General features: G+C 44.0%; 2 protein-coding genes across 3 annotated transcripts; both read left to right on the top strand.

Annotated features, from left to right (window-relative positions):
- The first annotated feature begins 1,932 nt into the window (after nt 1-1,932).
- LOC126047842 (C->U-editing enzyme APOBEC-1-like) lies at nt 1,933-14,691 on the top strand. 2 transcript variants are annotated; one of them, XM_049822040.1, is made up of 5 exons: nt 1,933-2,196; nt 5,707-6,167; nt 6,715-6,830; nt 7,801-10,614; nt 11,742-14,691. In XM_049822040.1, the coding sequence occupies exons 1-4, from the start codon at nt 2,174-2,176 to the stop codon at nt 7,852-7,854; spliced, it is 654 nt and encodes a 217-aa protein (XP_049677997.1). In that variant the 5' UTR covers nt 1,933-2,173; the 3' UTR covers nt 7,855-10,614; nt 11,742-14,691. The 2 variants fall into 2 exon arrangements, with proteins under 2 accessions (XP_049677997.1, XP_049677998.1); XM_049822041.1 differs by having other exon boundaries at nt 1,945-2,196; nt 5,767-6,167.
- A 2,526-nt stretch (nt 14,692-17,217) lies between these two features.
- On the top strand, nt 17,218-26,282 carry LOC126047957 (C->U-editing enzyme APOBEC-1-like). Its single transcript, XM_049822283.1, has 5 exons — nt 17,218-17,221; nt 19,727-19,861; nt 21,152-21,179; nt 21,608-21,996; nt 23,229-26,282. The coding sequence occupies exons 1-5, from the start codon at nt 17,218-17,220 to the stop codon at nt 23,399-23,401; spliced, it is 729 nt and encodes a 242-aa protein (XP_049678240.1). The 3' UTR covers nt 23,402-26,282.
- The last annotated feature ends 1,694 nt before the right edge of the window (nt 26,283-27,976 follow it).

Genomic DNA, 27,976 nt, shown 5'->3' with positions numbered 1-27,976 from the left:
TGTTTTTATCTTTAACTGTTCTGAGGACTGGCAAAGATCCCAGCTGAGCCAGATATGCGCTTCTGTGTTAGTAATAGTGGCTGTATGCTGATAGTTCTTTCCAGATCCTTGTTGAAACATATGTAAGTTTGATCCGTTTGTGAAATAAAGGGAATCTCGTACAGATAGCTCGAGCGCTTAATTTAGTCGCTGCAGAGGTAACCTACCCTCCTGGACCACAGAGTGCTGCCGACACACAGAGTGTGGCATAGCTCACCTTGAGGCAGAGCTGGTCCCTTCATGGGTCTATGAGGAGTCACTCGGGTGTCATTGCCCCCTGCTCCCCTGGGCTCCTAGTCTCAGGAACAAGTCTGCAGAGTCTCTGCAGGAAAGGACAAAGTGCCATCTCTGCAGCACTCTCTCAAGACACATCTGGAGTCTTTGTTAGGTTAGGCTTGGTGTCCTGTGAAAGTATTTGTAATGTTTCCAGACCTGAGCAGGCAGTCCTGTGCCTCAGCTAGTGAACGCAGCCAGACTTTGCATGGAGCCAGCTAACCTCTCTGCATCCACAGTGCAGTTAATCTGCAAGCAGAATATGAGCTCCTGAGTGACTGGTAGTTGTACCTGCTCCTCCGTGTCACCCTAGGATTGTGAGTCTTGCTAGTTTTGCCTTGGCCGTGTTTTCAGAAGGGGGCTGGCAAAGTTGCTGAGCTGCACTGTGTTCTTCTAGCATAGCAGGTGAACAGTAGTAACTCTGTGGGACTTGGGGGCTACTATCTTTCCTAAATGTCTCCCCAGGAAATTAGTATAACAAAACTCAAAAAGACCTTGAGGAAGTGGAATGTGATTTTATTTTACAAATCTCAAAATAAATGGATTTTGCCCCCCTTGCACTCTTATCCATATACTCACCAGCACCAAGATGTGTGCATCTTGGTGGCCTGGCCGGGACCGCTTATGTGCAAGAGAGATGGTGCAGGGTACTTACTAGATCTCAATAAGAAAGGCCTGACAACAAATGGCTTAATAAAACATTTATTTTGATAAGACAGAATAAGAAGAGGAATATAGACAGTGAGTAAATCTAACATCCCTTCAGACGCTGGGCGCCCAGCGCTCGTGCAGCATCGGACAGACTCCGGATGGATTTTCCCACGGCACATTATGCAGATCCTGTCTGTGAAGGGAAGCTCCCCCTTTTTGGTCATCTCAGCTATTATATATTTTCTTACAGGAACGCAATTCTGTTCCTAAAGGACGTTCCAACTTCCTGCTGCACATGTAGATAATGACAGGGCCAGGCCGGTGGTGCAATCGCCGGTGCCAAGCAGGAGCTGCCTGGAGGCTGCTCTGTTGCAATCCACCAGCTAAGTTCATCCAGCGGCCAAGGGACATGTCTAGGGACACAGCCTGATGGCTGTGCTGCACGGCACAGCACAGACCTGTGTATATAAATCAGATTACATTAGTAACGTATGGGCTTCTCAGTCCCTAAGCACAGTGCCCAAGAGAGCAGACATGGGCTGTTCAAGATCACCAGCTCCTCAAGTGCCATGTCTTCTGCAAGGCTCCCAGGACATGGTCCCCTCTCTTCCTCCACAGGGGGAACTCTCCACCTTCTGGGTTTGGCAGGGAAGAGGAGTAAGCTTTGCCCGACTCCTTGTGAGTGAAGAGGTATTTGTGGGCACTTTGTCCTTGACGCAGCTCTGACAGCACGGAAAGATCTTGTGATGCATGAGGCTGAACCACCATGCTTTCCACAGAGGCGAGCTTTGGGTGCTTCGGAGGAAAGGCCTGCATGCCACACAGAACAGCTGCACCACCCGCGGGACTTTCCTGCACAGAATAATAAATCTCATTTTTCTGCTGACAAAGCATTATCCTACCTTTCAAACTTCAAGCAGGCTTCAAAGAGATTGTCCAATTATTACATTTTTAACTGGAAATACGTATCAGCCCTCACTCCCCAGCTAAAGGGCGAGGAAAAAGCACTGCTAAGGGCAGGCTTGTAAAGAAGTGTCATTATGTGGTAGCAACCGTGGTCAAACCAGTTTTTTCCCTTTCCTCTTACATCACCCCGAGCCAGTGAAGCCTGGGGGTGTGCTCGTCATCATCGGCCCTGCTGCAGGAACAGAAACAGAAAGCAGGACAGCACCAAAGGAGGGTTCACGGGCAGAGGAGAAGAGGAGAAGCCATGTACAAGAAAAAGCTGAGAGGGTAAGAAAAAACAAAATTGCTGACCAACCCCCCCCGCCCCAGCTTCAGCTCTGTGTTGTCGTTGCTCCAAACCCAAGGGGACCCCTCCCGTTGTCACCCCAGGGGTGTGCTTTCTGTCGGGGCAAAGTCTCTGCCCCGCGTGGGGAAGGGCAAGGGTGACACTGATGCCAGCGTGCCCGAGTGGGAGCCCTGGTCCGTGGTGTGACTGCAGCACCAAAGTCTGAGCTCGTCGGGGAAGTTCCTGCCGGTATAAAACTGTCACGGGAGCCATAAACCAGCAGGGAATAAAAGGCGCTGATAGAAATGGGCGAAAGATGGGGCTGAACTGGGGAAGGGCTAAGGCAGGAGCCGCCTCACCCCAGCACTGGGCAGCAAGAGAATCCCAAAGTGCCCTTCCCTGCTCGATTTGCAGGTCTTGAAACAGCTATTGTGCCCTAAAATAAACAGGAAGTGTCAGGCCAGACATTTTCTGTGCAATAGAGCGGAAAAAACCCAAAAGTTTGAATGCAAAGTTTAGTAAAGAAGTGCATTGGCTGTGCAAAGCGTTAGCAATGGAAGAAAAACGCAGATTAAAAAGTCTTGACATAGCTATGCTTGTACATTTTTAGATATTATCATTATTACTGTTATTATCTTGCAATGAGCACAATTTTAAATAGTTCCTAATAAAAAGCGTTAGAGGAAGGAAGGAAAATTATTAAATATCTATAATGGTGCACTTTATTACACAAAGTTTTAATAAGATACTAGTTTTAGGAGCTGTTTTTGTAAAATTAGTACATTTTAAAATAAACTCATTGCATTCCTGTTCAAGTTATGGATGATGGGACAATAGAAAAGATATAAATAAGACATTTTAAAAGATATTTGTAATCAGTCAATAAGTTTTCAGGGTTTAATGCACATTTACATAGCAGCTGCATGTTAATGGAAAAGAAGATAAAGCCTAGGAGACAGTTATGTTGGCTGTCATCCCTCTGCCATTTTCTCCCCTAACTAACTCCTCTAAACTTTTTTGGGTGGAAATCACCTATCAAATACTCAGTCTTCACAGGTGGTGTATTTCTCTCCAGCTCTTAAATTCTGAAAAGGTTACAGGTTCACCTTCATGAGAGTGATGAACCAAATTTAGAAAGAAAACTAAAAAAGTATTAGGACTTTTTGATTGTTTGTTTGTTTTATTTGCTAACTCCTAATTTTGTCTTGTATTTGTCTCAAGGAACCAGCTATTAAGTGCTTGATTTTTCTGAGTTTGGCTCCATGTCTATATGTGTACCGCACATAACTATGCTGAACGGCAAGGACTGTTTGTGATAGCTGTACAAATAAAAGAATCAAAGTGATTGCATGGCTTTGGGCAAGTTATCTGTAAACTCACAACTTATTTTAAGTATTTTCTTACCTGGTTTGGGGAGAAAAGGGAGTAGGTGCTGGGATTCTGTATATATTCTATAGTGTGGCAATGTTTTATGACGTTTTTTAAATTTCTTGTCAATCCTTCTGTTACAGGTGTTTAATTTTTCATTAATCCATTATTTAAAAAATGGCAAGTTATATCTGTAGCAGATATTTATAAGAATGCAGACTTTTGTTTATATTGCATTAAGCTGATTACATAATAAATTTCACTTGGCTGAATAGATCTTTAAGTGGCTATATCTTGAAAATCAGTGTATTGCAATATTGTTCTAAAGAAATGGCTTTATGTCCCTGAAAATATGCACAGGACAGCCACTGCAATAGCTTATCCAAAGTACAGTATTTTGTGGTCAAGACACAGGCAAGAGGGTGCGTAAGACTGGTTTAGGTAAGACCTGGAAATTTTAACTTGTCTTTATGTTATAATCAGATGGCAACCACTACAGATACCTTTGAACAAATCTGTTGTAACACTGCTTGCCAAAACCTTAAAGATACCTCCTGTAAGAATTAGATTAACTGATTGGGCTTGAGTATCGGGAGTTCAATGTATTTTCTTTGGTGAACTTCAACCACTGTCACTATATTCCCTGTATATATACACACACACACATAACATATATTATGTACATATTTTATGCATATATGCACATACATTATGTACATCTATTATGTACATATACTTATTTTTATATATATATATGTTCCCTAATCATCAGGTTTTAAAGAAATTTAAGCTAATAGGCACTAACTTCCAAATAACATAATAGAAATAGAAAAAAACCATCTCTTTTAGCACCTCAAATGAGAAAAAATTAACATTAAGCCTGTGCTTCACTTTTGTCTCTCTTGGTTGTTTTTTTTAATAACATACTAAAGGACTTAACTATAATAAAAATAGTTATTCCTGTACCAGATTTAAACATTTGGTGACATTTATATTTACTACATTTACATAAATTCAGTAGAAAGTCTGATAAAGAAATCTGCATGCATAGTTTCTGTGGTTTATATACACAGAGTTTACATGGTAAACAGAGATACACTCTGTACTTTACAAACTGGTTTGTGTACATATGTATTTTAATGCATAGGAGGCTGGGATGAGGAAGGAGACAGGGTAAGAAGACAAAGCCTTCTGACTGACTCAGATAAATGAGATGCTTCTTTACATAAGTGATGATAATATGTGACAGCTCCTTGATCTGCAAGATTTCATTTGTCCTTAGTTCAGATAGTGGGTTTTTTGGTTATTGGTGGGTGCTAATCTATAAAACAATCTACAGGCTTATTGCTTCTCTGTTAAGAGCCTGTCTAGTTGTCTACTAGATTTATTCTGAATTACTCTGATGTGGAAAAATATGTGTCTATCTGAAGTGCATTCTCATATAAATCTCTATATAAAGCAATTGTACAAAGGCTACAAAGTGCTAACAGAGACTTCATATATTATTTATGTATCATGGATAATTACTGATATAAAGGATACATTCACGACCAACCCTGGCAGTCTTTGTACAGTTACTTAATTGACAATATTTAGAGCTCTGCTCTGAGCTGAATAGATCTGGATCTAAGAGATGGACTATCTGTCAGAAAATGTCATTCTTGGGAGACGCATCTTTTTGTGTAGAGCACTTCTTTTTCCTTCTCTCAAGTAGGATTGTGCTGACTGTGCTAATCCTTATGAAAATACAAACAAGAGAATCCAATAAGGAGAAATACTTAGCTTTATAATTTATCAGTGGTTTTATTTTCTTTCTTTTAATTTTCTCAGTTTTTACAAAACTTGCAACGGCTCTCTACATTGAAAAGGGCTACATAGGAGCCTTGGAAAAAATGTCTGTCACATAAAAACATATAGAAAGCTTTTAGAAATACCTACCTGATGAGGAAGAGAACAGCCATAGGAAGGGGTGAGGAGATGGAAGTTCTGCATGCAGCTGCAGACAAAGGGAGGATTAGGTGGTTCAGGGTTTGGTTCCTTTAACTACTGCGTGGTGTCTACCTCTCCATTTTCCTCGCATTGCTCTCATGTTTTGCCCTTCTCGGTTCTCTCATTTCCTCCACCCTTCGCCTTCTTTTGTACAGGAGAGCTACTGAAAACAAAGTTGTAACCAGTCATTCCTTGAAGTTTCTCTTCTGTTTCAGCATGTATGTATCTAAGAAGGCGTTAAAGAATCATTTTGACCCCCGTAATGCTCCACGGGACACATACCTACTTTGCAAACTGCAGTGGGGTGAGACCGGCACACCTTGGACACACTGGGTCAGAAATGATCATTACCATGCTGAAGTCTACTTCCTGGAGAAGGTCTTTAAGATGAAAAGATCCAATAATTATGTCAACTGTTCCATCACCTGGTACTTGTCCTGGAGCCCCTGTGCAGACTGCTGCCATAAAATACTGAAATTCTTAGAGAAGCATTCAAATGTGAACATAGACATACATGTAGCTCGCGTTTATTACGCAGAAGACGAAAAAGTCCGCCAAGGTCTGAAGAACCTTGTGAGCTTGGCTGAAGTAACCATTGCAGTCATGGAAAAGAAAGGCAAGGTTTCCCTGTGCTTTGTGGGACTGGGAAAGGGTGAACTGGTGGACTTTATGCATGTGTAAATCTGTTATGGGCTTGCTTCTGTGCCCAGCATGCTGCCCAGGTTCTTTGGGGGCATACCCATCATCATTCAGTGACTGTCACATTCAAAAAAAAGGTGTTCAAATATCGCAGGAGAAGGGGGACAGGACTCTTAGCAACCAGACCTGTATGAAAATTTTCCCTTGTTTAGAGACACCATCTTTCCATCACTCGTGAGAAAATGGGAGGCAGGGTGCTTCTCCCTGGTCCTAGGGGACTAAATGCAGGTGCTGGGATAAGGCTGGGTGATGGGGCCCTCTGCTGATAAGAGAGAGAAAAAAAATGCCCAAAGAAAATGGCATTGGTTCCAAATATGGAGTGGAGAGCATGCATCAGATGGCCTGTCCATGGCCAAGCTGTCTCTGTGTCATGGGCACAAGGAAGAGGTTAAAAAGACTTGTTGCCTGAGTTTGTCTGGTATCTGAATAAACTGAAGTCAGTCATTTTGCTTCCATTTCTCCAGACTATACTGACTGTTGGAAAAACTTTATCCAAGGAGGTGCTGATGGTGGTTTCTGGACTGTGGACTTTCAATTGGCGGTAGAAGAGAATTGTTCGAAGCTCGAGAACATCTTTGAGGTTAGTAGACTCTGAGGGATAGGGGGAACCACATGCAATGATTTGCAGTCTGGGGTCACTGAGCTGTAAAGAGCAGGAAAGAAGCTGTTCATACCTAGTTGCAGTTTAAAGAGTGCTGCAGCATGTTTTAGGAAAAAGTAATGTAGTAAAATCATAGGAACTATCCTGTCCCATTGGGAGAGAAGCACTGTGGATTTTCTTCCATCATATTACAAAGCCAAGGCTAAGAGTGCAGCTTCTCTCCTTCAGGCTCCAGAGTGGGAGATCCTTTGATTACCAGCTGAAAGTCCAGTCTCATCCCAGAAACCCTCCATCAGATTCCTTTCTAATCTGGATCTGAGCATGGGTACTCAGCTGCTTTCTGTCAATATCTGCAGTGGTCTTACACCCCCTCTCAGTCACTGGGCCCCTACATTCTTCATTAAAGTCCCTTCCAGATTTGATTCAGCAACTTCCCTGGCTGGTCCAAAGGGTACCGTTTCTGCGAGATGAGAAAAGCTGTTCAAAAGAGAATGCCTGTCCCCTGCGAAAATCCAACTTTTGTTTTTGTTTTGTGCCAGACCTCCTGAAAGGCAGGAGAGAGAAGAGAAAGTGTGTTCACCAATGGTGCTCAAAGTTTGTGCCCCTGGAGACAAGAGACCCTGCTTGAATGAATAGGTCCACATCCTTGGCCTGGAAGGACCGTGTACAGAAACAATCTAGCAAAACTCATATAAGTTCTGCAGCATTTTTATTTCAATGTATTAGAGTTTTCTGACAAATGCTATTTTTAGTGAAACAGAATGAAAGAAATCTATGGCTAAGTAGGTCATTGAACATCTGGGAAATCCATCTTATATGGCATCTGTGGAAAAGAGATATTCTGGGCTATTACAAGTAATAGACTTCTGCTATGTCCATTTCAAATCACAGCAAGTCCAAAGTGCAATTGTTAAAGGATCTAAACATCACGTTTTTATTTTCATTTCAGGATCTTCCATTAATAGAATATCTCAGCTTGGAAGGCACCCATGAGGATCATTGAGTCCAACTCCCTGCTCCTTGCAGGACTACCTAAAACTAAACGATATGACTAAAAGTGTCGTCCAGATGCTCCTTGAACTCTGACAGGCTTGGTGCCATGACCACTTCCGTGGGGAGGCTGTTCTGGTGACCGACCATCCTTTCAGTGAAAAACCTTTTCCTAATGTCCAAGCTGAATTTCCCCTGACACAGCTTCATTTCATTTCCTCCTGTTCTACGATTTGGTGTACTATTTACATAGAACTTGTTTAGCATAACTTGCTTAGCATTAGTAGCTAAATTCGCTGAAGCCTTAGGCCGCAAGCTGTGAACTTTCAGCTAGATATGTTGAACTTTTACCTAGTCAAGTAAAAGAAGGCTCCAGAGCTGGTTCAAGGCATAATATAAGGAAGCTACATTCATTAACAAAAGCTGGAAGCTTAGAGATAAGAAAATAAACGGCCCGCCTAGACCCAATGTAGGGACCCAAAGAAGAATGGGAAGACCCCAGTCCCTAATATTACTCCTGGTCCAAACTGTTGCATGAGGGGTGGAGAATTTAGATTGTAAGGGTATAATTGCCGAGGGATTTCTTCATTCAAGGTCCCTCTTTGGAGGAACCCACCTCGAGCTGTAGCGCTATTAATAAAAAGTACTTTTATAGAGGAACCTATCTTTCGGCTTATCAATTCAGCAGAAACCTAGAGTTGAACGCAACTGGTGACTGGTCGCCAGCCTGCTGTAACCCCATTTACTATAACCCTTTGAACCCAACCCATCAGCCAATTGCTCACCCAACGTGTGATGGACTTGTCTAGCTGTGTGCTGGACAGTTTGTCCAGAAGGATACTGTGAGAGACAGTATTGAAAGCTTTGCTAAAATCCAAACCCACCACATTTACTGGCTTCCCTTGGTCAACTAGATGGGTGACCTTGCCATAAAAGGAAATTAAACTGATTAAGCAGGACTTTCCCCTCGTGAACCCGTGCTGGCTATGACCAATGCCTGTGTTGTCTCTCAAGGTTTTTTTCAGTAAATCCCAGAATAACCTGCTCCATAATTTTACCAGACAATGAAGTGAGACTGACAGGCCTGTAATTACCAGGGTCTTCCTTCTTACCCTTTTTGAAAATTGGGACAACATTTGCCAGCTTCCAGTGGACTGAGATCTCTCCAGACTCCCAGGACCATTGAAAAGTAATGGAGCGAGGTCCTGCAATGACACCAGCCAGCTCTTTCAGTACCCTGGGACAAATCCCATCAGGCCCCATAGATTTATGCGCATCCAGCTGGAGCAGCAAGTCTTGAACAAGTTCAGGGCCGGCTGGGAGTTTATCATCCCCCCAGTCATGGTCTGCCATCACAGGACTCCAGGGGTCCCAGGGCCCATCATCAGTGTTAAAGACAGAGGTGAAGAAGGTATTAAATGTCTCCGCTTTGTCTACGTCTCTATTTGTGAAGTGACCAACCTCATCAAGTAGGGACCAATGTTATCTCTGATCCTCTACTACACCCACAGAAGATGGCCAGCTGCCTTACTGCTTGTATGTAGAAGATAACAGTCATAAAATGTTGCTAACATTCCCCGGTTTCTAAAAGCCACCAATATCCTGGAAAGACAGCTTGTGACTGGGAATCTTGAGCATACTGGACAGTGCTACATATCCCCGATGAGAAATTTCTGGATGTAGAAATGGAGGCAGGTACCAGCCAGAATGGGGACCAGTGTCCCAGGCCCAGCAATCTGCTAACATTGTTATTCCTCTGATGTGGCCCAGTGGTGCACAGGCTGATGGGAAAAGGGTACTGAAAGAAGACTGCTAAATTAGCACCCAAACAGTTGATTAATTCACTGTAACTTACTTCAGCTGAGGCATTTTGATGAAAACAGGCTATTTCCTTGACTGTTGGAAAAATGAATCTCTGGCAAGAGAAGGTGGGGCTGCCGAAACATTTGTACATAGGTACATTTGTGGAGACGTACTGTCCTCTCGGCTATCCTTGTCTCCTACCTCATGCTGCAAGAGGAACAAAAGTGAACGTAAAACCACAGAAAATGCCCCATCGGGGCAGAAAGCATAGTCCAGACATTGTATCTAGTAGTGGCAGGAGGACATGATTTTTAGGGAAAGCAGACAAGCCTGGCCACTATTTGTGGTTCATTATGATCCAGTCACATTACCTCAATACCCACAATGACTGTGGTTGGGAACTCTGCATCTTCCCTTTAGTGTCTGTTTATGGGCTTGAATACCATGAATTTCTCAGATTTCTTTTGGCCCTGTCCTGCCATCTGTGTCCACAGTTTACTGGGGCAGCAGATTCCAGAAGTTCACAGCTTGCCATGTAAATAAGCACTTGCCTCTGTTTTAAACTGATCAACTAATCACAGTAAGTGCCAGTTCTTGCTATACAAATGTCTCATCATTAATCACTGAAACACTTGTCTGCATTTGAAAGGCTGTGCTAGCCTGAGAATTTTCCACTGGCTCAGTGGGAGCTATAACATGTAACTGACAGCAGCACTTGATCTTAAAAGAGCAACTTAAAACATCCCCAGATGCTCCATTCAACAGAAGCAAATCCTCCATCCACCAAACGGTGTGACTGTGGAATGATAATTACAGTATCCGTGGTCATTGCATTTCAGCAGCTCCACTCAGCTGGCTAAAAGAAGTAAGAAAATATTTTTATCCACAAGCCCGTCCTGGAACTGGACCACTAGATGTATCCACTGGAAACTCCTTGAAAAGCGAGGCATGTTAGGCTGCACAAAGAACGGTAGGAATGCAGTTGTACCCCTTGCAGTTGTCTGGCTGGGTTGTTTGTTCCTCTGTCCGATTGTTCGCTCCTCTGTACTGTGCAAAGGTACAAGCCCTGCTGTCCGTACCAAGTGCTTGGGAATAGAACCTCTCTCCATCCCTTGTTCCTGATGCTAGGTTATTTTTGCAAGACTAGGATAAATATTCATTGACTTATACCCATTTTAGTCATTAAATTCTAAAGCTATGATTGGGCCTGATTCTTTTCTCATTTGTACTGCTAATCTTTTAACATAGTCAATAGAATTACTCAGAGTTTTCGACCAGTCTAGCCTAAAGAGAATCTGGCTAATGGAAAAAAAGAGGTGACAACCTGTAACTCACAAAATGGCAGCACTCCTCCTCAATTAAGTAATGGCCACTTTGGTAATGTGTCCTCCTGTTTATATATGGGTCTTTACATCTTACAAGTTTAGGAGCTGATGCTTTCAAGCTGGTCTTAAAGAGGCAGAGAAAATTAATCACACAAGTTGTTATTGGGGTAAGAGAAACACGGTGTGAAACGGCTAAACTCAATTTTTGAAGTAAACCAAGTGTCTCGCCTCAATCTCTACTGTTGTTGGCACAGGCTGCCAATCAAATGATATCACAGTATACCTTCCCAGCAGCTTTGGGGATGGTTCTGTTGCTTGTTGATCTACTGTCCATGCCAAGGCTCATTATGCTGAATTTTTGTTTACATTGTCCTGTTGGCCTTGACTTACCACACTGAGCCCCTGTCTGTATTGTAACCAGCTCTTGGTCAAAGCAAGGCTGTGACATTCCTATGTCACAAGCAACCAAGAACCCAAAACTGTTTTCACAATAAAAACTGAGGGCAATTATTATGGTCTGTGTATCTCAGGGCCCTGAGGGCATTAAAAACCCCTTAGTTGCCTTGACAACCCTCACTTGGGTCTTCCACTGACACACTGCCCACAGATGGCCCAGGAGCTCCATTTAAGCTCAGGTCTGTGCTATTAGTCCCTGCCTGAGCTATGGCGTAGGTGTGCTTGTCTCCATCTCCCCCACCCATGCCTACGTCCATGCCCGTGACCAGCCATGGAGCCTGTTGATCTGTTTCCTGACCTGTGAACTGATTTTCAGGGTTGACCTCAGACCTGTCTCATCTCTGTGGACCAGGCCGGTGATCACCGTGTCTGTATGTGACCTTGGTTGCCATCACAGGACCTGATCCTGACCTGAGGTTTGACTTCCCAGCTTGACCTAGGACCTGCCTGGTCAGCATGAACCTGCCTGAGAATCTGACTCTTGGTTGATCCTGGCTGCTAGCCCTGGGCCTGCCCTGCTCTCCTTTTCTGGGTACACTGGGACGGGCCCTGGCTAGCAAGGCTCCTTCCTTGCTGTCTGCTTTCTCTTGCTTGACTCGGCTCCTCATCCTTTAGGGAGTAGCTGGCCCTTGCTGCACCCTGGCAGTGTCTGGCAAGAGCTGCTGTGACATGGGCACAGAAAACAGTGGCTCTGGACACCTGGCCGGTTGTCTAGATTCTGCTTATCTATAATGCTATGATGACATTTTTATTTCAAGCCATTCTTTTTAAGTCATATTTGCCTAGCAAATTAGTCTGTGGTCAAACAGTAAGCAAGAAGAGACCTCACTTTCAGCTCAGTTCTCCCCGGGGTGTGTGTGGGGGAGAATAAGGAAATGAAATACAAAATGCTGTATCTAATGTAATAGTGAAAATAAACATACCAAATGAGACCTGATAGGCCAAAAAGCAATGATGCAGCTGAGCGATATTTCTCAATAGTAACTTAGAAATCAGAAGCCACCTCTCTTGAACTGGCAGAGACAAAAGCCAAGTCATGAAATAGGAGAACACTCTTGCTGCTGCCATAGCTGGCTGAAGCACTGCCATTTAACCATGTGGCACATGCATATGGGGCTAGGAAAAAGATCCAGGAGCTGAGGGATGATGTTCTGTACTCAAATGTCTTGTAGTTCTCATGTATAGAGGAACAGAAAGGCCTGAATCCAGCCCCAAGTAGCACCTCTATGGTCACTGCTAGTCCTTAATGCACTGCAGCCTTTCTGTTCCCTGCTTGAGGCATATGACCTTTTAGTCTCCCATGGACTGAAACTTGTGCTTAAACTCAGTCATTTAGAGGTTATGGATGATACGTAGAGTAAGGCCTCATCCAGCACTCCATTCTGGCTACCTGGTCTGTTTGCATCCTCTCCACCTCCAGCCCAGGCCCGTGTCCTGCCACACAGCGTGATGACTGCTGTCCTCACCTCCGTTTCCTGACTAGGCAAAGGTGCTGCTAGCTGTTGTCTCTTTCCCTGCAGCATCCCAGATCTGTCAGGCACTGAAGGGGTTGGAGCTCCGTTGCTGGTTTGGCCTGGACTTTTCCTTCAGCAGATCAGAATTCCTATGCCAGCATGCTCTGTATGTGCCGCCCCACCTCTGCATCTGGATGGTCACTTGGTGGCATCCCAGAGCTCCGAAGAGACCCAGGGAGCAGCCAGAGCTTTATCTCCCCAAAGTGGCTTTGGGAGCCTGGCTCAGCTCTGCTTCCTGATCTGCAGCCCCAGAGAGGAGATGCAGAGCCACAGTGCTTTGCACTGGCATTGCCCGGTTTGCGCTGCATCCATTGCTACCATGGGTCTGATTAAACCAACAGCAGTTTTCCTGCCAAATGAAGTCTCTGTTCATCCTTGAGCCTTATCCATGGTGATGGGAGGCAGAGTGTCTCAGTTGAAGTGTCTCTGGTGAAGGTGGATTGTGGACTGGGCAGTAGGCTGTGGCAAAGGAGGTGCAGATGAATATGTTCCCCATCCGGCAGCCCTGCCTGTCTTACAAGACAAGCAGTAAGTGTGTTAGCCTCCAAATCTGCAGTCTGTGTTAACTGTAGTAGTGAGATCTGGCAGGACTTCCCTGTCAGCATCATGCATGACTTCTCTGAGATAAGACAGGAAAATTGTGACAGGGCAGATTGCAACGACATGGTATCATCATTCCCTCTGCTTCCAACTACCATCTGGATTATTGGTCTACCCCATAGTGGGGTCTTTCCATAGCAGCATCTGATCAGCAAATGCCTAATCCATAGCACCAGGGCCAAGACTATTTGGGTAGTTGGAGATGATTTTCAGGCCACTTTCATAGCTGGATCTGACAAACATTTACAGTTGACCACATTAAGTGTACTTGTCTGAGTGAACCATGACAGCTCAGCTGGATTTTTGGATATAAGGTCTGCCCTTCCACCCTCACAGTTCCCTGCTCATCTTGATTTCCATCTCATTTGTTTTCCACTTCTGCCATCTGCTGCTCACAAACACTGGTTAACCCCACATCCACCTTTTAATGCCTCACTTCTCTTAAGACCTGCTTAGATGCAGTGAACACAATCCATAACCATCACTGTGGCAGGTGTGGGTCCTCCTTGTGCTGCTGACTGGCCTAAGCAACACCGCTTCAACCTGGGAAAAGGTAGCTGGGACCTACCGCTTCAGCTGCATCCCTAAATCTCTTCCCTTGAAGGGTTATCTCACAGCTGTAGCAGGTGTCCCCTGGACCTGCACCACATGCCATGACTGTTCAAGTTCAAAGCTATCAAGACTACTGATAGATGGTCCCCTGAAGATTGTCCTGCCTCTGCTGTGAGGAATACCATAAAACACTGCTGCTTAAACACACGTTTGAGTTCCTATCTCACAGTCCTGCTCCATACCTGTGACAGGAGAAGGAGCGTTAGCTGTGATGGAGAGACTATTACATAGTAACGTAGGGCCCAAATCATGAAGATCCTGGCAGAGCAACCCTGTATCTCTGGAGTCTTCTGAAGACTTCTTACAAGACCTCTTTAGCATCTTACCTGTGGATATCCAAGTAGGGTGGATTTCTAGCCTACTTGTGGATGTGAGATGGTGAGTTGGGTTAACCCTGGCAGGCAGCTGAGCACCACACAGCTGCGTGCTCTCTCCTCTCCCTGCCCTATGGGATGGGGGAGCGAATCGGAAGGCAAAAGTGAGAAAACTCATGCATGAAGATAAAGACAGTTTAATAAGTGAAGAGGAAAAAAAAGAAAAGGCACCCCAAATGATGCAGAGGCAGTCACTCACCATCAGCAGACTGATGACCAGCCAGTGCTTAAGCAACAGCAACTTCAGAAAAAAAATCTCCCCAAGTTTTATTGTTGAGCATACCATTAGATGACATGAAAGATCCCTGTGGTCAGTTGTCCCAGCCAGCATCTTGCCCACCCCCAGCCTACTGACTTGGGGGCAAAGTCAGAAACAGAGACGGCCTCAATCCTGTGCAAGAGCTGTTCAGCGATAGCTAAAATGTTGGTGTGTTATCAACACTGTTTTCGTAAACCAGGCTAAACCACAGCACTATACGAGCTGCTATGAAGGAAATTAACTCCATCCTTAATGGTGCCCGATGGTTGTAATGCCTGGTTCTGGCAGACATTTTCTGTTTCTCATGGAGGTTTTACCTCCCGTGGGAGCTACAGCTTACAGGTGAGTTTTGGGGAGAGTTTAACCATGTGGTTGCCAATCCAGCAATCCCTGAGCACTTGGAAAGAAAAGCTCAGTGCTGAAAGTTCCTAGAGCGGCTCTGAACACTCTCTCCAGTATGACTGATAGGAAAGGAACAGATGAATCATTGCTTTGTCTCTAGTGAAGTCCACCTGGTTTTGTTGTCCCCCTCGCTATTTAAAACCCTGCTAGTTGTGTGATGATTGTATGCCAGACTCAGCCTCTCAAAGGGAGTATGGACACTCTGATGTCCACTGGGTTTGCAGTACTTATTGTTCTGCTAAGTGCTTTGACACAGTACGTGCATTGAAACAAAGAGGTAGATAGGAGGCAAAATCAGAAGGATAAATATGCAGAACTTCTGTGGTGCAAAGTAGTGTGAGATGACTGTAGAAGGACTGCTTAGACTAGAAAATCATAGTCCAAAATACAGATATGTTCACTTACAGTATTTCTTTTTTCACACTAACTCCTCATGAAATATATTTGATCCACTTCACTGATTTCTATAGCCTCACCAGATTTCTATACCCTTACCAGTTAATGTGAAAGAATTCTATTACAAGGATATTGGGATGTTTTGTTTAGCTAAGAAAAATTAATATTGAAGTAAGCACACAGGTAAGTCCTGCCCACTAACCACACGTCCTCCACCTTGCCTGGGTCAGGGCTCTGCCCACACACCCTTGTGTCTGGCTGCCATTCCACTTCGCTGTTCAGAGTCAGACTTACCCAGAAGTAGCACGGCGTCAACAGTTATCTTAATCTCTTACATTTTCATTTCCACCTATGGAAGCTGAACAAGATTCTCAGTAGAGCATGATGCTGCTGTGTAACCTGCAAAGGAAACGAAAGCAAAGGTGCTGGGAGAGATAAAAAGGCCATGGGTGGGTGAGCTTACTGGTCAGAGTTGTAAATTAGTATGCTGCTAAGGACCTGTATTTGTTTATCTACGAGCTTGTTTTTATATGCATTATTGCATTATTATGCATACATATATATGTAAATATCTGTGTGTGTACTCATACATACATATTCATACACACACAGAGACATGTTTTAGCCTTTTTTAAAATTTGAAGTTCACAGAATAAATCTCAAAAGGATCTGTGTGGTTTTTCTTTCCATACAAATGTAGATATCCGCTGAGAAAATGCCATTAAATCCAAACAAACATACAGCAGATTTTCCTTTTACTGTCAAATGTGCCAGCAGCAGAACACTTGAACTAACACAAAAGTTAACATTACAAATTAAGTCCAGGAGGTGGTTCGTAAGTGGAGATTGAGACCTAAGCCTCTGTGGCGAGAGCCCCAAGCTTTTAGTCACATTTAAGTTTTGCCTTCCCCCTTGCTTCCAGACTTCTACCTGGTGATTCTCACCTCTTTCCACTAGATCATTGAGCCAGAGAATAGAAAGCTGAGTACCTGTAAAATTCTCAGAGATTTGCAAATTGGGATGTTGGCTGATTCCAGCCTTGTCTCTTTTTGTCTTCTATGATGTCTGATCTAACTTTCCTTCTTCTGTGCTCCTCTTTGTTCTTTCTAACCTGCCTGTCTTCCCTAATTTCCTCCCCGTGTTTCCATTTCTATGACTTCTACCTCAGTCCACATTTGTGTTTTATGCTGAATAAAATTGTTCGGTGTGACGTTGGAGTTGGTGTTACCAGATCTACACCTTGGTTTTCAAGTGTCAGGTAAGCCAAAAGATATTTGAGAGAAATTGCAAACTTTGTGCCTGTTCTCTGGAGACACAGCTGGCTCAGTGAGATAAGTTAGAGGAGTGGTACATTCAGTAGACATCACTACTGTAATACTGTCATGCTGGGAGACTGTTTTGCTGAAATCTGTTTCCTGGGAGATATCTGTAAGGAGTTAGCTCCCTGTTGCTCTGTCCACCTCTCTATCACCTAATGTATATCCTGGAGTCCCTCTGCAAAGTGTTCTGAAGAAACTGTGAAGTTTCTGGACGATTATCCCCAAGGAGTCTGGTCATAGGTATACAGCATGGCTCTGCTACCACAAAAGGGAATATTATCGTGAAGGTCTAAGGAACCTGGTGGCTAAAGGAGTCATGTGTGAGTGTGTGTCCACCACTCTGTGTGCCCTTTGCTGTGTATGATCCTCCAAAATGCATTTATGTTCAGGAGGTATGTGTATGAGGATGGTGGTTTTTTTTTTATTAAAATCCATTTGCTGGAGTGGGTGAGATATATTCAGATGTTACCAATAGCTCAGCATTACAAACCACCTTCACTTTTATCTCTAACTTTATCTTAAGCAGCTTCTGTAAGGGGAGATAATTGACAGCATGAGAAATAGAAAAGAAGATTTTGATCACAGCTGTTTGAGTAATATGAAGTCCCACCCATATATATGACCCTTGTTACAGACATGTAGCAACTTAAAGGCATACTGGATTACTGCTATTTGCTCATAAAGGCCAAGAAAGGGTTCTCCCACTCAGGTATATGACCCTTTTGGAGGTTATCATCATCCCCTGATGCACTGAAGTTTGGTCCCCATAGACAGGATGTGCAAGTTCTTCTAGAAGCGTGAAAATTCACTTGTGTAGTAACCTTGTCTTTCTGATTTTGTTAGGGATTCCCCTCCTCACATTAAGCTGGCAGAAATGACAGAACGACACTTCCCTTTTTTTTCTCTTTTGGTTTTCCACCATCTCATAGAGCACATTCACCTTCCTGGAGACACGTGGAAATGTTGCATTGCAAATTCCCTGCTTCTGCTTGGACTCGTTTTTTCTCTCTCTGCTTTCTGGGACACATTGCTGGTTTTATACCACGAACTACTGCTACTGAGCACCGCTGCTAATCAAGCCATTTCTTGCAGATCAGACTAAGCATCTCAAAACCTATTTTACAACTGCATATTTGCAATTATCTACTGCAGAGAGAAGGAAATTAAGAGAATAGCATAGTATCAATGCATTTCTGGCCTTACTGAGTATCATGTCCATGATCTCAAAAACACATTAGTCAAACACCTTTCAAATTTTTTTTCAAGAAGTGTCTGAGTTGATCCCATTCACTCTTCCTAAATTATGAACTAATGCAACCACGAGGCAACAATTCTGTGCTGTGAAGTGGGTGGTGACCTTGCAGCAGCAGAAGAGGCCCTGAAGGCAGGTGCTGTGTTGGCACCGTGCTGCCCGATAACCTGCCACGACCAGCCTTCTCCTTCACAGAAGGTCCTGCCAGTGCCTGAATCCCTTCTCCCTCTGTAGTCCACCATTCATGTTCACTCCTGTTTGGTCTGCCCTTGCAGGAAACTGAGTATTTTTTGACAACAGAATATTGAGGGCTGGCCTCGGAGAATACAAATAAATCACTCCTTTAGCTTTACAATCCCAAGTCAGACCTGGCATTGAGGATGGCAATGGCTTTGTCCTCAGGGAGGGCACATTACTGGACGATGGCTCACCAGGGATCCATTTCTGCAGCTTGCATCAGGTCACAAAATAATTGTGTCACAAAACCAGGGGAAACTGTAAGTGATGGAGACTGACTCAGCACAGTCATGTCTAGCTAAGCCATATGAGGAATTCTTTTGTAATCCCTTTAGCTCTGCAAGCCAGTTTTGGGTGTGTCTGTCAGAGGAAAGCTTCTCACTAGCAACTAGCATTGCTTCACTCATTTTTCAGATTAAATGGGAAATATTTTTTGCTGCATCTTGTGTGAATTACAGAACAGATCACAGGAAGGTGATGCCCAGTTCATGATGCAGAGCAGATTTTTCAGGGCACTGGAAAAAAGCCTATTCTTTTTACATCAGGCAGCTGGTCTCTCATGACCAGTAGCTTCTGCAGATACTCACCAGCTGGCTTAGGTCTTGCTGTCAGGATGCTCACATGAGTACAGAGCTTTTCTCAGTTGTGAAGTTTCGTAAATACCTGGGTGTTCCCCCACAACAAGCTGTCCACTGCCATAGCTTTCTTGCATGCTGGGCAGCTTGCTCAGGGTTAGCCCAAGAGTGTCTGCCCAGTTGCTGACCACAGCTGTAGATGTGTCCTCACACACATTGAGGGTCTGCCTTGCTTACGTTAGGACCCAGGTTCAGGGGTGGATGAGTGGTCCTTGGAAATCCACAGAATGGTCCCATGAAGGGAAATGGCAGTAACCATCACCACCTGCTGGAGATCCATAAAATCACAAGCTTTTGCAGACGATGTCTTCTGTTTCCCTCTCTCCACCGGGTTCTGCTCAACTTTCTGATGATAGCTGGGTGCCAGAAAAGGTATCTGCCATGCCACAGCAATGCGACTTGATGCCATTTGTGTAGATGCTTTTTCTCCCTTTGTGCATTGGGGTGACCAGAGAAGACTTGCTTTTCTATTCTGGGGCTAGGGGTAGTAAAGAGATAAAATTTCTGTTCTGCACTGCAAAAAAAGGGCTCACCTGTTAATTCCAGCTTCTGGCAGGCAACCTTGCTTACACCCCCAGATCTACTTTTGAATGGGAGTCACCCTCCTTAGCAATTTTTTGCTGCCAGGAACTTGCTTTCAGTTTCCCTGAGTGGGGTGGTTTATGTGCGTAAGAGCAAGTCACCAGGAGGAAATAGTTGAGTAACATTATTACTGTCCAAACTTCAGTGTTTCGGAACAGAAACTGAAACAAATGTAAGACTAAGAAAGAGACATCCATCCCTCAAGAGGCAACAGACAAATCCAGAAATATCCATGGCTGCTGTCGCTGATAGAGGTAAGTACCTGTATGTGAAACGCAGGTCTAGTTCTCCATATTTGGTGTAGATATTTATTGTAGTTGTATCTAAGGAACTGATGAGTACAGCCAAATGTGTGCATTGGCACATGAAGATATACAGGAGATACTCGTGGATTTTGTGTGTTATCTCTTTGAATGCATTACCATACCTTGAGTCTTAGGTCCAGCTTCAAAATATTAATATGTTAACCCTCATGTGGCATTAGGCAGGAAGAATTCAAATTCCAAAAGACCTCTTAATGTGGAGAGAGATCTCAAAGGCAATTAAGAATGGAGAAAATTAGTTGGCTTATTTTTTCGCCTATTTTGTTTTCAATGCAATAAAAAAAATTAAAAGATGCTTCTTAAAGAACTGGTGCAATAAGGCTGTGCAAAGAGCTGATCAGGTCTCTGTTGATGTAGAAGACTATTTTATTCCTGCTGAAATGTAATTTCACTTTGTATATTTCATAATTCCTCACCTTAAAGAGCTAAGAGCTGTGGAAAAATACCTTTAGTATCTTAATTCTAAGTAAATTAATTCTTTTCTTCAATAAAATGAGGGTTCTTAGATCCTTAAGTTTGCTCTGGATGGACTTTTACAAAAGAAATAACTGTCCTTGATCACCCACAATTGTTTTCATCTAGACCCTCAGCTAAGAAGGGATGAACGAGTCATAGGGTCAAACTTCTTTGCCATCACAAGAGACAAAAATGTATATAATCAGGCAGGTCTGTGGTGCCAACCCATAGGTATTTGGTAGTCAGAAATCACCCTCCTATCTGCACTGATATTTTTCCCTCAGCACTGATATTTTTTCAGCTTTTGAAACAGTTTCATGCTAAGAAAAGAAAGAACCATTGGCTGTGGAAATGTTTTTGTCTAGATTGACATTATGAGTACCATCAGGAAAATAGCTCAAGTTTTGCCAATAGAAGTGGTTTGGAAGATACAAAGGGAGAAGAGATTTTATTCTGCTCTTTCATTAGTCAGGGAAAAGCAGATGCAGTACTGCTGAAATCAGTGAAGTTAAACTTGAGTGAGATCGCAGTCAGCCCTAATGTGTTAAAGTGAGTAAAGGTTCATGTACAGCATAGTTTAAACAACCATCAAGTTCAGCTCCCAGGTAGAAATCCACCACTCCCGCATCCCAGAGTGGCTCCCCTTTTAGATAAAGAGATTTGGCAGGAAGTGTGTAGACTGAAAGGGGCCAGGACAGGAGGTGTAGAGGAAATTTTGTTCTCTGATCTGCTATCCCTAGTGACTGACAATTCTGTTCCATCTAGATGCTGCACCCAGAGAGAACATCCACGGGTAAGAGATACAGTTCTATCACTGTGTGCTGTCTGGGCCCCATGGCAATTTCCAGACATAGGCAAAACTAAGAAGCCTTGTGCCTTGTTTTCTTCTTACCATCCCTTTCCCTGATCTTCCTTTCCAGTTGTCTCACTGCTTTGACCAGTGCTGATCTCAGAGTGCTGATGGGGTTGCTTACTCTCCCATCACCTCTCAAGGAGGTGCTGTGGGTGTTTCACCAGGGCCACTCTAGGGGAATAATTCTGGAGCCTTCATCAAATTCCAGATTTAGATCATTAGATTGCAACATTCTTCAAGCTGCTTATTTGTGATGGGAAAGGCTGAGAGTGGGAGGCTTGGCTGATGTTGAGAGCAGGCAATGCACAATGGGACCAAACAACTTTGAAGTGGGGGGATCATAGTACTGCTGATAACATTTGTCGCAGGTGGAAGCTACAGCCAAATGACTTCAAAAGAAATTATTTGCCTGGCCAACATCCAAAGGTGGTGTACATGCTGTACGAAATCAGGTGGAGCAGAGGTACCATCTGGAGGAACTGGTGCTCAAACAATTCTACCCAACACGCTGAAGTCAACTTCTTGGAAAATTGTTTCAAGGCCACGCCATCTGTTTCTTGTTCCATCACCTGGGTCCTATCTACTACCCCCTGTGGGAAATGCTCCAGAAGAATTCTGAAGTTCCTGAGGGTATATCCCAATGTGACCTTGAAAATATATGCAGCCAAGCTGTTCAAGCACCTGGATATCCGTAACCGGCAAGGTCTCAGGGACCTGGCAATGAATGGAGTCATTATACGTATCATGAATCTTTCAGGTATCCCAACTACTCTTTGGCTTTGTCTAGATGTGGATTGAAAGTTCTGGGATTATGTGCACTCTCAGCAGTTGTTCTTTGTAATAGTGGTGATGACTGGCATTGGGGAGGACTAGTGAGTGCAAAAGTGCCACTCTCTTCTGCCTTATTTCTTCTGCAGTCCCATACAGCCGCAGGACCAGCATCGTCATTTCCTTTTGCGAAATCTGAAGGAGAGTTATGTCTTTCTCTAGCCATCCACGCCTCCTTTATATATAGTAAAAAATCCTGAGTGTAAGATAGAACCTGTCCCTTCTAGCATATATGGACAGATCAACTTGCCAGCTGCAGCAAGTAATGGGTTTCCCTTGATAGCTGGAGGAGACATATCTAAAGGATACTTTCAGAGGATGAATCACAGAGGATGTCTTGCATGTGTGTCTTTTAATATGTATATCTTGCTTGTCTGTTGATGTTTAGCTGTAAAAATAGTCCAGACAAGTAGCTCACAGAAAGGAACGTACATTTGAAGAGATGAATCTCACATACCTGTCTGGATATTTGCTACTGGAGTGTGCAGCTAGAAAACCTACCAGCTCAAATGTAAACTTAAAGGACATTGCTTATCTTGGGGAACCTGTCCCTGGGATTATACCACCAGAGCATTGACAGAAGCTCTGGCCACCCTATCAACACTGAGATCAATATGAAACTGCTAAACGTTAGGGTGTTCACTCCAGGTTTTCCACGATCATCAAGGTAAGTCAGACAGATTCATGACTGAAGCAACAAGTTTATCGTCTTAGCCAAAGCTGCTGTGATCAAGCACAAGGCTGCCAAAAGGTATGCCTGAACAGCCCTGATTGCACATGCTACTTCCCTTTTCAGTCGTTCCCAGAGAAGCAGCCTGCCTCTCGCTAACTCCTTCTCCCTTGGCCAACATGCTCTGGCTTTATGCCCTGATCTGCTATCTGTGATAGGGGTTGCCCAAGCCACTGTAGTGATCTTTCTCTCTTTGGCAAATCCCCTTTTTAGACATACTGCTATTTGTAGAGTTTTGGTTCCCCTTTCCACTAACTTATTTGTGTATTTGCAAGTCATTGTTAGTCCCTTGCATGAATACCCTCAGATGAATATCTTTCTCCTGCCCTTTACCGTTGTCTTACTGAGAAAGAAGTGACTCACCGACATATTCATGAAGAAAGAACTGGGCATGCCATTCATCAAAAGTGACTGGATATGTCTCTTTTCAGATTACAGTTACTGCTGGAAAACATTTGTTGCATACCAACATGGAGAAGAGGATTATTGGCCCTGGAGCTTCGCTTCATACATCTTTCTGAATCAGACAGAGCTCTCTCATATCCTTTTGGTTAGTACGCACTTGAAGAAAACACTGAGAGAGGAAAGTAATGCAAAATCCTAGGAAAAGGAGGTTTGGAAGATCCTGGCAATAGTGTTAGCAGAAACAATAGTAGGCAAAATAAGCACGGGCTTGATGCTGCATGAACAGAGGGCCGAGTGGGCAAGAGATTGCCAAGGACTATGAGCCTACATTGTGCCTTTGTGGCCAGGAGTAGAGAAAAGATTTAGCAATACTCTCACTTTTTTTACTAAGGAAATGGTAAACTATTTCAACCCTTTACATGGATCAGCTACAAGTTCATTAGCTTGCAGCTTACTGGAGCTATTTGATACCAAAAGCTCCTTCAACTGTGTAAACATGATTCAAGTACACTTGTATTGCCTCTCAGGACAAGGCCACCGATTTTAGTTAAGTTCTGAGCAAGTTCAAAAGCCCAGATGGGTGGATTCACTTTCAGAATCAGAGCTTACACATAAGAGTATCATATGATTGAGATCTGCATTCCCTATTTCTTGCAATCCATACAACTGCAAAAAGTTATTTCTATGGCCTGATATCCTACTATACAAGAAAGAGAAGGTGGTCTACTGAACAGGAGAGAAGACCAGGACTGGAATTATCTTCTTGGCTCAGCCACCCTTTGCGGAGCAAGCCAGTTCTTGAACTGGTCCCCATATGTAGAACAGGGGCTAGCAGAATGGACAGCAGGAGATAGAGGAAGGGATGCACAGAACTACGTAATACAGACAGGAACTTAAAAGTCTAGAAGGAGAAAAACTAACCTGTTTGTAGGATGCTATAAATGCCTTGTTTCATTTCTGACTGAGGAAAAGGTATGCATTAGCGTTCATTTCAGTTCCATCCACTCCAAACTTTACACAGGTCTTTTAATACCTCAGGTTAAGTATTAGGAATACCTCAGGAAAGGACCCGACCTTTCTAATTCTGTCTGAATAAGACATTCAGGTGACAGGATACACAGTCAGTGGCATTATCCTGCCAGTCAGCTGATCTAACAAAGTAGTTAATGCAATGTAACTGCTTAGGAGATATTTTTCCCTTGGCTTTCAGCCTTCCGGAGTCTCCTAATGTCTGAGATGAGATGATTAAATAATTTAGCAGCTTACACACAATCAAATGCAGAGTGTGATGCTTACCAGGGAGTTGAACAGAGCTGTCTGCTAAGTGCTTGTGAGTACTGACAACATGCAGCTGACTCAGCACCGCTCCCTGGGCAGCAGGACATGGCAAATATGCCCTTCAGGTCTTGGTTTTAGAGACAGCTAACAAAAACCTGTCCCTCCCTGTGCCCCTGACATCCCTGTTTTTTTACTGCAGAGTCCTGGTGCCTAGGAAGCTTGCACTGGGACACTCGTGCTGAGAGTCAGGCACTTACTTGCTCAACTGCTTTGCTGTCTCAGCGAAACTCAAGCCACCCCTAAAATGAAGGTGAATAGGGCCCGTTATCAGTAGTTCTGACTAACCACTAACCCACCCAGAAGGAATGGGAAGGTCTATGTGCTCAGCCCTTGTGAACACCCAGCCCCATTGTACTAATTACACAGGGGTGTAATGAGGAGAGTGAGTTCCAGGCACATGCTCCAGAGAAATACAGACCCTTGGGTCAAGTCGTGCCCCCCGCCCCGGCATAAGAAAGACACTGAGGAACTGAAGAGGGTTTGGTGGAGTACCACTGTGATGGTCAGGGGGCTGGAGCACTTGACCGACGAGGAGAGGCCGAGGGAACTGGCTTTGTTAGACCTAAAGAAAAGAAGGCTAAGGGGGATCTAGCTGAAGTGTCCCACTACATAAAGGCAACAGACAGCCAGGCTCTCCTCAAAGCTGCACAGAGAGAAGATGAGGCAACAGGCACAAGCTGCAACAGGGGAAATTCCAACTGGAAAGAAGGAAGAAGTCTCCCCAACAGCGATGCCGTACTGGAGCCGGTGCCCAGAGAGGCTGTTAGACCTCCATCCCTGGAGATGCTGAGAAATTTCCTCTAGAGCTGCCAGATGTAGCTTTGGAGTTAGCCATGCCACAAACACGTTGTTGGACTAGAGACCTCTAGACAGCCTTTCCAACCCCCCCAAATTCTGCCTTTCCACAGGGTCTAGCTCCACTTCCCCTGAATTCAGCTACGCAATCTGCCACCTTTTAAATGCTTCTGTTTCTGAGTGGTCTGGCTTTCTAGGAGGGGTTTACATGGCACAGTAAATTCCGAGGTGCTATCCTGTTGTCTGGAAAGCTGTGACCCCAGGGAGATTATCTAACATGCTGAAGGTGGATCAGAGCGATGTCTTGGACTAGATGCTGTATTTTGAAACTCTGGATCATGTTGAAGAGACAAGTTTTTAGCACCTAATTTTTAATGTTCATGTTTCTTTCTTCCTGCTAGGGACTTCCTCCATTGCTGGCAAACTGAATACTAACAAGCATTAGCAGCATGTTTCAAGCTCACTTTTATCATAGCACTATTTACAAGACTGGAAAAGCCCGTTCCTGGCAGTCTTTTCTACTGCAGCCTTGAACTATCAGCTTCATACTGCCACCAGAGAAGGCTCTTATCACTGGCTGGGCATTGCTAAGTATTGGACACAGTAGAAGCAGCACATGAAAAACCATCAAGAACTTTGGATGATGCAGCCAGGCAGCCAAGACACAGTGCTGTTGGTCTTTACAAGGCTTCCTGAGAGTCCAATGGGGATGGTGACCATGCCCCAGGATCAGGCTTTTCATGTCTGCTGATTCTGCAATCAGATTCTGTGAGTACCCTCTTGAGAGGCCCGTGCACATTTTTTGGGCTCTGATCTGTTCCAAAGAAATAATCAGAGCAATGCATTCTGGTTTGGAGAATTTCATGAAGGTCACTTTTATGGCTATGTGTGTATGCTTCAGAAAATACTTCATGCTATTGCAGTATTTCTGTAATATTATTATTATATTGCTGCTTTTATTAAAATATAATACAATTTTATTACTAAGGATTATGTTGCTTCATTTTAAGGTTTTATTCTCCCTACTTTTATGAAAACAACAGAATAAAAGGGAAAATGTCCACTCTGTGGAAATTTTGCTTTCTTGCTCAGTTCCTGGGCACATCCTTCTCCTGTAATTCCAGACTCTGGAGTCCTAGCTGTTCATTGTAAACTGGGGGAACACAGTAAAAAGTCTCTGCTTTTCCAGCTGGAAACACTGAGTGGAATGGTGAGGTAGGAGATAGTGAGAGCTCTGCGCTATCTCTACAGGCAGAAGGCAAAAAGAAGATACAGGTGTGTCGGGCCTTAGAGCAGTTCTCAGTTTGCACTGCAAATAATGCAAAACATCTGAATGAGTCATGCTGGGAGCTCCGTGTTTCAGGATTCCCCACCCCTCCAAGCAGGAGGCCCATTGTGTGATCCCACTGGGGAATGTGCTGCTGCTGGGATTTGCAACATGCAGGCACAAATGATTCTTTCAGGAATAAGGCAGGGGCTGGTGGGAACCATGCCTATCTCTTCTAGTTGATTAATGCTTATAGCATCCTTTGGCCATGCCAAAGCCTCCAGATGTTTCGCAGACAATCAAGACAGCCAGAAAAGTTGCAGATTGAGGAAGCAGCTCCAGCCCCTGCTGTCTGAGAGAGCATCTAAAGCTGAGCGCAGCTGGCTAGGGAGTGTCTCTTACGTTAACCGAGTAAAATTACTCCAAGCAATGTATAGCATGGCTAAAGTTTTCTTTCCCCTGTCCAGGACCTCAGGCTGGATGTCACGTGCTTGCTTTCTGGCCATTCTAGGGTTAGGTCTTTGTTTCCTCAGGGAGAAATCAAATCACTCGATCAAGATGTAGTGGAGTACACCAGGGTCCATAACCATTCAGCAACATACTTTCTAGGTTACTGGTCTGCTGTAGAATGTGACAAATTGATTTGAGCTTAATCAACATGTGTATCTTCAAACGCCTTCATTTGTGTCTTGCTTTGAAACTTCATTATGCCACAGAAGTCAGCTAAGTCCCATCTGAGAATCTAAAAAGTACAACAGCACAAAGCTCTGCAACAATGCGTAGTGTCTGTGGCTAGCACAAAATGGAATCCCCAAGTTTTAAGAAAGCCTGCAAGACCTGAAGACCCATCCATGTCTCTTGTCAGAAATACTTAAGCATCATAGAATCTTGCTCACAGTTTAACATATCACAGAGAAGGCTTTACCCATAGCAGTGTGGAAATTACTTACACATTGCTAGTTCACGTGAAAGAAAGGTAAAAATGCTGGCAGGTGTCACTATGTTTCCGTACCTTAGAATAAATATGCAGTCATATGACCTTGGAAAGGTTGGAGCTCAGTGTACCTAAAACTCCAGCTCTCTGGAGGAAGACAGCAGGTTGGATGGCCCAGGTCTTCGGAGTAGGATGATGACATTGCCTGGAGATTAAAAAGACGTGAATTTGAATGAGGAGGGGAAGGTGGGTTGATGGGAGAGAATTCATCTGAGAAGACCCAAGAAAGACAAGAGAAGCCTTCTGTAAGTAGCACTAGATGAAGGGGATTACACGGTCCAGAAGCTAGGGCTGTGTCAACCACTTTGTTCTACATGAGAAAGGACCAGTAGTCCAGTAAGGAATGTACCAGGCCAAAGTTGATCTTAATCCTATAACAG

This window comes from Accipiter gentilis, chromosome 18 (genome assembly GCF_929443795.1).
Source record: "Accipiter gentilis chromosome 18, bAccGen1.1, whole genome shotgun sequence".
Lineage (NCBI taxonomy): Eukaryota > Metazoa > Chordata > Aves > Accipitriformes > Accipitridae > Astur > Astur gentilis.
The sequence above is the reverse complement of the archived record's forward strand: the minus strand, read 5'-3'. Positions and strand labels throughout refer to the sequence as shown.

Excerpts from the sequence above, each read along its gene's own strand:
- LOC126047842 (XM_049822040.1), top strand. The coding sequence starts at position 2,174 with ATGTACAAGAAAAAGCTGAGAGG. Across the intron at positions 2,197-5,706 it reads TACAAGAAAAAGCTGAGAGG|GAGAGCTACTGAAAACAAAG; the intron begins GTAAGAAAAAAC and ends TCTTTTGTACAG. Across the intron at positions 6,168-6,714 it reads TGCAGTCATGGAAAAGAAAG|ACTATACTGACTGTTGGAAA; the intron begins GCAAGGTTTCCC and ends CCATTTCTCCAG.
- LOC126047957 (XM_049822283.1), top strand. Across the intron at positions 19,862-21,151 it reads GGCTGCTGTCGCTGATAGAG|ATGCTGCACCCAGAGAGAAC; the intron begins GTAAGTACCTGT and ends TGTTCCATCTAG. Across the intron at positions 21,997-23,228 it reads ACGTATCATGAATCTTTCAG|ATTACAGTTACTGCTGGAAA; the intron begins GTATCCCAACTA and ends GTCTCTTTTCAG.